The 9884-nt window shown below is 46.3% G+C and overlaps 1 protein-coding gene across 2 annotated transcripts in view; it reads left to right on the forward strand.

Moving 5' to 3' along the window:
* Nucleotides 1-9805, forward strand: part of THSD1 (thrombospondin, type I, domain containing 1) — a 20674-nt gene extending 10869 nt beyond the window's left edge. Inside the window, exons 3-4 of one of the 2 annotated variants that reach the window (XM_009075702.1) lie at nucleotides 3682-3840; nucleotides 8430-9805. In XM_009075702.1, coding sequence (XP_009073950.1) covers nucleotides 3682-3840; nucleotides 8430-9805 — 1535 coding nt within the window. The remainder of the gene's footprint in view (nucleotides 1-3681; nucleotides 3841-8429) is intronic. The other variant, XM_009075703.1, reaches the window with a different exon arrangement.
* The last annotated feature ends 79 nt before the right edge of the window (nucleotides 9806-9884 follow it).

Below are 9884 nucleotides of genomic sequence, written 5' to 3' on the forward strand. Positions count from 1 at the left end.
GAGAAAAGTGGTCAGTAAGGAAGGAGAGGACTAAGTAGATTATCTAGGGATCAGGCAGGGATATACAAGTTCCATCAAATTTTTGCTCCCTGAGTAAGATTGTATGAATCAGACCTACTTTTCTGTGGGAAAATCTGGGAACCAGTTAACTCTATTGCCTGAACCTGTATCTGGCTTGTGTTTATTTAGAAACAGGCATGTGCAGGGATTTCGGGTACGCCAGGGCTGGTTCACACCCCATGCACTCCTGTGTCAGTAAATGCTTCATCTCCACATTAGGAATAAATCAAGTGTTCCAGACTCACCGGCATAGCTCTTAGCTTCTGGAAAACACTTTTAGGCTGTGCCTCTGCAATTCTGAAAGATGCCTGTTTGTGGGAAAAAGACTGTAATTTTCCCAGGCGGAGTCTGGGTTTTCTAACTTTGAAGGGATCCTTGTCCTTTCGTTGTACAAATTAGTAACCTGTTGGAACATGCCACCATTTCAGTGCAGCCAGGCTTCATTTCCATGGAAGGGTGTTTTCCAAGGTTTATCCAAGCACCAATAAAACGTGTGTAAGCTCGTTCTCAGGACCTAAAAACTGATGTCAGCTTCCAAAAATACCCTGCAATCCCCCAGGCTAGCACAGATGTTTACATGAACCTGTAAATAATTAGTGATTTTGTTCCATATCACTGGCCTTGTTGAAGTGCTTAGGACTACTGTGTGTGCCAGACTGGAAGGATGATGCTGCTTGCCGACTGCAACGATGGATAGCACTGCATGCTGTAAGTCTTATGAACATAGAAATTTGAGGGGAAGTATTTATGCAGAGCAACAATTAATGCAGTTAATTGCATTTATCTTTCATGTTGGCAGATCTGCCAACTGTCAGCTATTTCAAACTAACTCATCGAGCTGTCTTCTCGTTCATAATTGATCCTGAAAAAAAATTGACGCTTATTAGAGTTAGTTTGCAGTGCATACCTTCTGGTTTTACCCCTGGCATTTTCAATCTGTTTGTCTTAAATGGAGGTTAATCGTTTCATTGCCTTGGGGAAGAATAAACTATGTTTCATTTTCCTTTTACATTCTGGTAATTGCAGGAGGATGCAGAGCAAGTTGCAGGAGTTTAAATCTCCCGACTTTCATGGGAGCTGGAGCATTTCTTGCTCTCCTGCTGCTTAAGGCACATTTCTTAGCCCCAAAGCTGTGGATGCCAAGTGTTTTTGCTAAGGAACTCTGTGCCTTTAGCCACAGCCCAAGTCAGTGAACAGCATCCTGGAGCATTGGGCACATCTTAGGTTTGACGTCAATGTTAGAAAATTACTCATCCTAAATGTTTTTGGATGTTGAAAGACACAGGCATCAATGTGGAGACTGCTGAGCACCCTCCACTATCACCAGTGTTAGCACTGGAGGCAACCAGAACCCTTCTCAGTCTGGCTCTATATATATGACTCTAATTAACAGAAGTTTAAGCAAGCAGGGAATGTGGGGAGAGGGAAATGAGTTAGGTAACACACTGGAAGTTATGACAGGAACTCACCAAGCTGCTTACACAAAGTAGTCTACAAGGAGGTAGGTCCTTCTCCAGCTAGCCCTTCTGCCAGTGATGAGAGACACTGTTGAAGTCTTTCCTGTTGCTGATAGGAAGTGTCATGAGATCCCCAAATACTGTCATACCATGAAGTCTTTTTGACGAGGGATCAATGAGCCCTTGACTGACTGTTGATTATAAGCATTTTTTCTGCTGTCCTTACTAATAGCTCTGCTCGCTAGCTGGTGTGATTTTGCAAACTGTCCAGAGTCTGTGCCTTTGTGGAACTTCTTGCCCTAAAAAACTTCCTCAGTTCCCCCTCTTCCTTGGCATCCTCCAGTTCTTTCCTCTTGACACCATACACCATACAGTCTTGCTTCATTTTGCATTTTACTGGGAACTGGTGAGGCTGCAAACTGGAGGAGGAGTGCGAAAGCTCAGCCTGCCTTTGGGCTCCTCTCCCCTGCTGTAGCAGCTCTGAAGCTTCAGAGACAGAGGGGTGAAAGCAGAGAGGTACATGAAAAGCACAAAGTGAAATACAGCCTGGGATCACAGATATCACAGTGTTGTGGTAGAGTCAGTGGCAAACAGCCCAGGAGGTCACTTGGTGTTGTAAAACCACAGCTCCACCAGGGCGTCTTGCCATGCCTGTCTGTATTCTGAGTTGGGCAAGGCAGATGTTCTGTGAGGATGTGCCCACACATGCTTTGCAGCCGTGGCTGACAGCACAAGTGTAAGCTCTAAACCTCAGGGCCCCGTCCTGCAATACAGGAGAGTACCTGCACACGGGAGGGCAGCCCTACTGGTTCTGTTACACTGCTCACACTAGTGTTACTCATACTGGCATGCTCACAAAAATTTGTAGGACAGGGCCCAAAGCAGTTAAAATTTAATGTTTATTGGAATGCAGCTGTATTTACTTTTGTTAGAGACATTTAAAAATAATAGCACACTATTACAGCACATAATAGCACACTGAACAATACAGCAACCTGTATAACATGAAATCATAAAGCCATTTTCAGCCATGCAGCACTGTCTAGTCCTTTGACATTGTAACTTGGTCACCGAGCAGGAGCTCAGGGGCATGCTAGCAGCAGTAACAAAATTAAAAATCATGGCCTGTGTTAGCAGTAGCAACACCATAAGTGATTTAAATGACCAAACTTTAACAAACCTGATCTCCTTTTTAAAAAAAAATTATTTAGCTGATTTTCTACTTTATCCGTGAGTAGCGAAATAGAATTAAGCAGTCTGTTGTTTGTCTTTCTGTCAGATCTCAAAACCAGGCCACCAAGTCAACTGTCCCATGGAAGGGTCCCCAGGGGATTTGTCCTTTAAGATTGCATCTGGACTTGAGCATTAGTTTGGAATTTAAAGTTGTGGTCCTGCTTCAGAGTCACAGCTGTCAGACCTGTCCCTTTATCTCTCTGGGTTCTCACTGCTGTAAAATTGGAGTGTTGAACACTGGGTGAGGATGTTGTCTAAGAAAAAGAGGGATTTTGTTACAAATTAAAAAATTACAATTTCAGAGATAGTATTAGAACCTGAGTCTGTCTCTACTTAAATAAATGAACATGCAAAATTTCCTCATGAGGGAATTGCCTAACCATAAGTAATAAAACAATAGGGACCTGTAAGCTGTCAAATGAATGATTCAATAACATATTTGTGTGCCGAGAGGATAATAAAGAGAAAAAACAATATTGCCATTTTAGGCCTTGTAGGCTTATCCTTTCACAGCCATATAAATCAGCAGTAACCATGCTTAAGTCCATGAAGTTACCCTGCTATTAAAGCACCATTTGTCAGGCAGGAATTGGATTAATATATTACATTACTAACTCGCTCCAAAGGTCTGTGGATTAATTTCCTTTTGCTGTTGTTCCAGGCAGAACCTGTCTGACAGTTGATTGACCACTGTGTTGCTAGCAGGCACTGGGGTTAAAAAAAAGGGAAAAAACAAGTGGAAGCTTTGGCCCAGACTCTGATGGGAACAGGAGCAGGTTCCTGGATGCTGCTTGCTCTTTTGGTGTTGCTGTTTGCATTGTTTGGTTACTTAGTGCTGGGTTTTTGGAAAGAAAGAGAAGACAAGTGGCTATGTCTTTAAAGGTAAGGAGAGAGATGCATTTCTCATGGCTGTGAACTTGTGTGTTTGCAGAAACATGGAGCCCATGGCAGCCCTGGAGTCCTTGCAGTGTCACCTGTGGAGATGGCATCCGGGAGCGCTTCCGCGAGTGCTTCACCTCCTTGCCAGCAAAACCAGGCTGTGCTGGATCTCCGAGGGAGACTTCCCTGTGCTCACTGGAGGAGTGTGTGTGTACGTAGCTCTGCTGTCCTCTTCCCCTCTTATTATAAGGGCTGTGTAACATCATGGAATCATAAAATCAATCGGATTGGAAGAGACCTCAAAGATCATCAAGTCCAACTCCACCGTGGTTACTAGACCACGGCACTATGTGTCACATCCAGTCTCATCTTGAAAACCTTCAGGGATGGTGAATCCACCATCTCCCCGGGCAGCCCATTCCCATGCCAGATAACTCTTTCCATAAAGAATCTCTTCCTAATATCCAACCTAAACCTCCCCTGGCTGAGCTTGAGTCTGGTGTGGAAGGGAAGCATCTGAGTGCAACTCTCCTTTAGTCATATTGATTAGGGGGCCTGTCACATTCCTGTGGTTGATGGAGTAGGGCGGGAGCTTCCATGCGTTTGTGGGACAGATGGGCTCCAAGACTTCAGATTTCTGAATGCTGTGGGTGCCACAGAAGCAGTTTAAAATCTCCAGCATGGCCAGGGAGTGGAGAAGCGCTGAAAGAGAGATCTTGGGACTAGCAGAACATGATCAGTACTGAAGGCCAAAGATTCCAGGCAGTAGAAACCTATTAAAAAGTTGAAGACTGTTAAAAGAGTGCTGGTTCCAGCTAGGACCTGTGGTCTGAGGTTCCTATCCTGTGAGTTTTTTGAGGTGGGGGTGCCAGGTCACCCCCTGCACCAGCCACCATGGGTGTTGGCCAGTGACAGGGCAGGCTGACCACTGCTGGTGGGTGGCAACTGGGTGCAGATGCAAGAGGCTCGAGCCTCCTGTAAGATGGAATGGGGATAACAGCAGCTGTGTGGCCCCCAGTGAGGCTGGATGAGGTTGTGCCAGCACCATAGTTGGGTGCTGGTGCTCACTCCATGCAAAACTTTTGGTTGCAAACTTCCTAGTGAAAAGAGGTGGTCTGATGCCAAGGGGCACCAGAGGTCCATCTTCTCAGGAAGCTGATCTACAAGATCCAGTGTTTTTGTGTTCTACAGGTGTCACAGGGGACAGAGATGGGGAAGGAAAGGTGCCCAAGGATTGTGAGGGTTCTAGGCTATCAGGCTGCAATTTAACAGGTATGTTAAGCTATTACAAAGCGAGCAGTGCCTTATCCCTTGCTTTTGGTTACTTCCATGCCCTTCCTTCTGCTTGCAAAATTGCAGTGCGGGGAACTGGAATGGAGCCACTAAAACTGGACAGTTGGGGGATGTGGGGAAGTTGTTTATCACATGGCTGCTGCAGTGCTTGTGCCACTGAAAAGGGAAGGACAGTAGAGGGAGAGAATGCAGCAGGAAGAGTGAAGGACTACATTTCTAGTGGAGGTGTTGGCTTGAACCAGCTTCAAGGTGCCTGAGGATGAAGGCCTCAGAAGTGTACAGGCAGAACTGAAATGTGTTGTGGAGCACTGTAAGAAATGGGTTGTGTTGAACAAAAGTTTGGGTGAAGAAAAAAGATTAAAAGTTAGATTCCATCAAGCCAGGTATTGCATTTTTGTCAGTGTTTGTGCAGCACTTGGAATGTTTTAACAGGTCTGATGTTTTTAATGGCTGGAAAATGCTGGTGGTGTGAGTTTGCTTATTTTGTAAAGCTGTGAGTACAAGCAGAGAGGAACAACTCAGATGTTTTGGGCCTCAGCCTAAAGCTAATGCTCTAGGACTGGTTGTCTTCTCTATGCCAAACTCTCTCAGACTGTTGAGGTCAGTGATGCCACTAGCTAAATGCAGTGGGATTGTTAGTGTTTTTCTAAAGCTGATGGTGAGCTGTGCTATTCCATACGTCCTGTTACCTACTGGAGAGTATGTCTGTAAGGACATCATTTGGTTTGGCGCCTTGCCAGCTGGTTTCACACCACTCCTCTGGAGCTCAGAGAGCTGTCCTGGTGCACAGATCTCCCCAGAGTGGGGTCCATGCATGTGGAGCATGTGCTGGACACATGATTTGTGTATGTCCATTTGCATTCATGGAAGCGACAGTCCTCTCTGGTGCTTCTCAGAGGTATGACTCTTCCCGTGCAGGTGTGCAGCTGCATGAGGTGTGAGATGGTTTACAGAGAGGTCAACCATCCTGTGCATACAGAGTGCACAAGCTGTGTTAGAGTCTGGTTGGAGTTACAGTATGACAGCACTCAGTGGGACTGGACAATCCTTGAATTCCAGTGAGTTCTCTGGGTTAATAAAGAGGGTTTATATATAGAAAACACAGATGCACAAGAGACTTGCATCTGCACCCACTGCTGTGGGATCATCTGGAGGAAATACCTCGTTTCTCTCTTGCACATGGTTTCTAATCCTCCTGCTCTGACATTAGGCAGCTTCCTTTACAGAATCACCTACATGATTTCATCCCATTGAATCTTCGGTTGCTTGAGAAATGACTTGACACAGTGACTTTACGGTGTTCATCTGCTGCCTGATCTCAAGCTGGGAGTGTCACCCTTCCCACTGTGGCTGTGTGCAGCTTCTCAAAGCAGACAAGCTTTGTTTTCAGCATAACTCTGCAGTCATCAGTCCAGCAGATGGAGCAAATGGCTGAACGAGTGAGACCAGCACACAGTGAAGGGGCAGGGGGAGATGAGGTGCAAAGAGACTCAAACCACAGCAACTAAGTCCTGTTTGGAACCTCACTGTTTGCTGGCTATTAGCTTTCTGCTCCCTGTGATGCAGCACAGTGTGCATTGCAAATAGAAAATGGAGTATTTAGGAAACAACTGTGAGCAAACAGGACTGAGAGAAGGGTGAGAAAGAAATGAATTGCTCTGCTGCAGTGGTACTGAATACAGCAAATGCTAATCCTGCCTTCTTCCCTGATGTCCACTTGTTTGCTCCCTACTCAGGCCTCCAGAACAGCGGTGCTCTGTGCTCTGACACAGCAGCATTGGGCTGAATGCAAGTTTTAGAGATCCTCTCAAAGTTTTGGGCAGGCAGTGGTCTTGGTTTTCAGATGGTTTCAAGCTCTTAGAGAGATACAAAGATCAATGTTAATAGTAGGATTTTTCCAAAGTCTTGGGGGTCTCAGGTAACCCTGAGTCAAAGAAATGGATCTTCAGCCCAACCCAGCACCCTGCACATCTGTTACTGTAGCAGCCTGAGACTTTCAGGCCTGTGCTCATCAGTGCATTTATGCATCCCACACACCTAACAGCTGTACTACCAGCTTGCTGCTGAATGAGTGTTCTTCTGAATTATAGAAAGTACATGGTGTCTGCATCTTGTTATTCTGCAGTCACATTCCCTATTCCTGGACAGTCACTCTGGTGCAGGCAGGAGCACCTGCCAAGTTTTGCAGCCATCTGTTTGTCACTCTGATGGAAAGCTTTGGGTTCTGGGTAGAACTAGAGACTGGGGCAGGGTTGTTCAATGATTCAGTGTGAGCTCACAGCATCATGGCCAACTCTTGTCAACTACAACTGGCCAGCCTTGTCCTCCAACAGTATTTTCATGGCTTTACAGAGCTGATGTCTGGCTACAAGAAATTGTGGAGTGCTAACAGATACTAAAATTAACTTCTGGTCTAATTCATCCACTTTCAGCCATGCTGTATTCTGCCCAAGATTGCCCCTGAAATGCTAGAGACCTCGTTCAAAAAAGAATTACTAATCTCTTATTGGTTCAGCTGTCTATGATGTGGTGCAATAGGCAGGTGAAGGGTTTAAATAGGGCTGTGGACAGCTCTGAGATGTTCGCATTATAAGTTAGAATCATAGAATATCTCAAGTTGGAAGTGACCCATAAGGATCATTAATCCATAAGGATCAGCTATCCATAAGGATCAGTGATCCACAGGGATCCTGCTCCTCACAGGTCTATGTAAAGCTAAACCATATGACTAAGAGTGCTGTCCAAATGGTCCTTGAACTCTGCCAGGCTTGGTGCCATGGCAATTTCCCTAGGGAGTCAGCTCTGGTGGCTGACTACCCTCTCAGTGAAGAGAGGTTTGCAGAGTATTCTTCCCTGTTTGAAGTCCCATCTCCAGTCCATGGCAGAAGAGTGTCAATACTAGAATGCTGGGGACACTAGATCAGTGGCCTTTTCAGTTGAGAGCTTGGGGTGGCATGTGGAGGTTTTGGCCTCTGGGTCTGTGGCACCAGGTAGCAGTGAGAGAAGCACTCTCAAAGAACTGCTTAGAAAAGTTGCACTGCCTCTGCTAGTGCTGCCTCTCTGCTCATTCCAATTCTCACACCCACTTAAGCTCTCCTAAAAATAATTTTCAAGTGTTACCTGAAACACTAGCCTGGGTTGAATTATTTTTACCCCTTCTATGGCACTTTTCACCAGGGAATCTTAATGCACTTCACAAAGAAGGGCAAATAGTGTTACCCCATTTTACACATATTTAGGTATGCCTTATGGAAATGGCAGAACAGGAAAAAGTAATTATTACATTTAAGAGGTCCATGGGAGCCTTGGTTTAAAGTAAGATGATCTGTTCATGCCAGTTTGAAGTCAACAGTAATAAGTCATCTCCAGTGAGCAAATTTTAATGGCAGATAACTTCCTGTACTGTATTAATTGCTTACTTTTTCTTAGCAGTAAAGTGTCCATCCTCAAATACCAAAATGCCAATACCAGTGCATCTCTGACAGACACGTGTACTCTTTCTTACAGCTGTCAAGCCTCCCACCCCACCTTCTGTTGAGCCAGGAGAGGACCAGAAAGCAAATAATATAGTTACCATCACAGGTATCTCCCTATGCTTATTCATCATCTTTGCCACCGTTCTCATCACCCTCTGGAGGAAGCTGTGCAGAGCTCAGAAATGCAGCACTGCTGTCCGACGAAACTCTGTGCATTCCCCTGGCTTCCGGAAGAACTCTGACGAGGAGAACATCTGCCAAGGCAACAAGCAGCGGGACAGCTTTGCTGAAGGGGGGGATGCCCCTGTTAGCATTCCTCTGACCTACAGGCGAAGCCTCCAATTTGCCCAAGAAGATGATACCTCTGGAAGTGAAAACTTTCAGCCAAACGCCCAAAAAATAATCCCTCCAATTTTCAGCTACCGCCTGGCACAGCAGCAGCTGAAAGAGATGAAGAAGAAAGGCCTGACTGAGACCACCAAGGTGTACCATGTCTCTCAGAATCCACTCACAGACACGGTTGTTGGTGCCACCACAATGCTTCCCCTGAGTGGGGAAAACCAAGAGGAGGCAGCGGCAAACAAATTTAGGATCAAATCTCCATTTCTGGACCAGCCAGCCAGTCAGCCCAAATTCCTGGGGGAAAGCTCTCACCCCAGGCTGGATTTTCCATTCTCACAGGCCAATCCTGCAATGAGCCCTACCCAAACCTTGATAAGAAGAGCTCATTTCAAGCACCAGGATAGTAGAGCAGATTTCCCTGAGAGGGGCTGTCATAGAAACTCACAGTTTAGAAGAACAGCCAGTTTCCATGAAACTAAAAAGGCCAGGCCTTTCAGAGAGAGAAGCATGTCCACTCTCACACCTCGACAGACTCCTCTCTACAATTCCAGGACCAGGATGTGGGATCAGGGTCTGGAGGACAGGACGCGGCCAAAATCAAGAAATGCTAATCCATCTTGTGAAAAGCTGGATCAGCCCCACAGCACTGTGCCGGGGTGTGAGCCACAGGGCCATGGCACAAAGCCCCACCACAGGGCAGGTCCTCCAGTGAGGAAGCTGGACCTAATCACTGACCGCCAGCCTGCTGGTCAGGAGAAGGCAGCTGAAAAGTCTGAGCCCAGCCGAAGTAAGAGGGGCCCTTCACCTAACCCCAGACGCACGTGGCGGAAAGAAACAGGCTCAAATGGCAAAGATAATTCCCAGAGAGGCCTAAGTGTAAGCCCTGCCCAGCACCGAAGGGACAAATGCCAGAGCTTCCCCTTGGACCCTGAGTTTGCCTTTTATGATAATACTACTTTTGGCTTGACGGAGGCAGAGCAGCAGATGATTGACCTCCCTGGGTATTTTGGCTCAAATGAAGAAGATGAAACAAGTACTCTAAGCATTGAGAAGCTGGTGATCTGAGTGACTCATCGCAGCCCTGCAGGAGGGGCGTGCGTGGGAGAGGATCTGCAGGATCTGTTGGCTTCTGGTGGAAGGAGCA

Source organism: Acanthisitta chloris, unplaced genomic scaffold (assembly GCF_000695815.1).
Source record: "Acanthisitta chloris isolate BGI_N310 unplaced genomic scaffold, ASM69581v1 scaffold9905, whole genome shotgun sequence".
NCBI lineage: Eukaryota > Metazoa > Chordata > Aves > Passeriformes > Acanthisittidae > Acanthisitta > Acanthisitta chloris.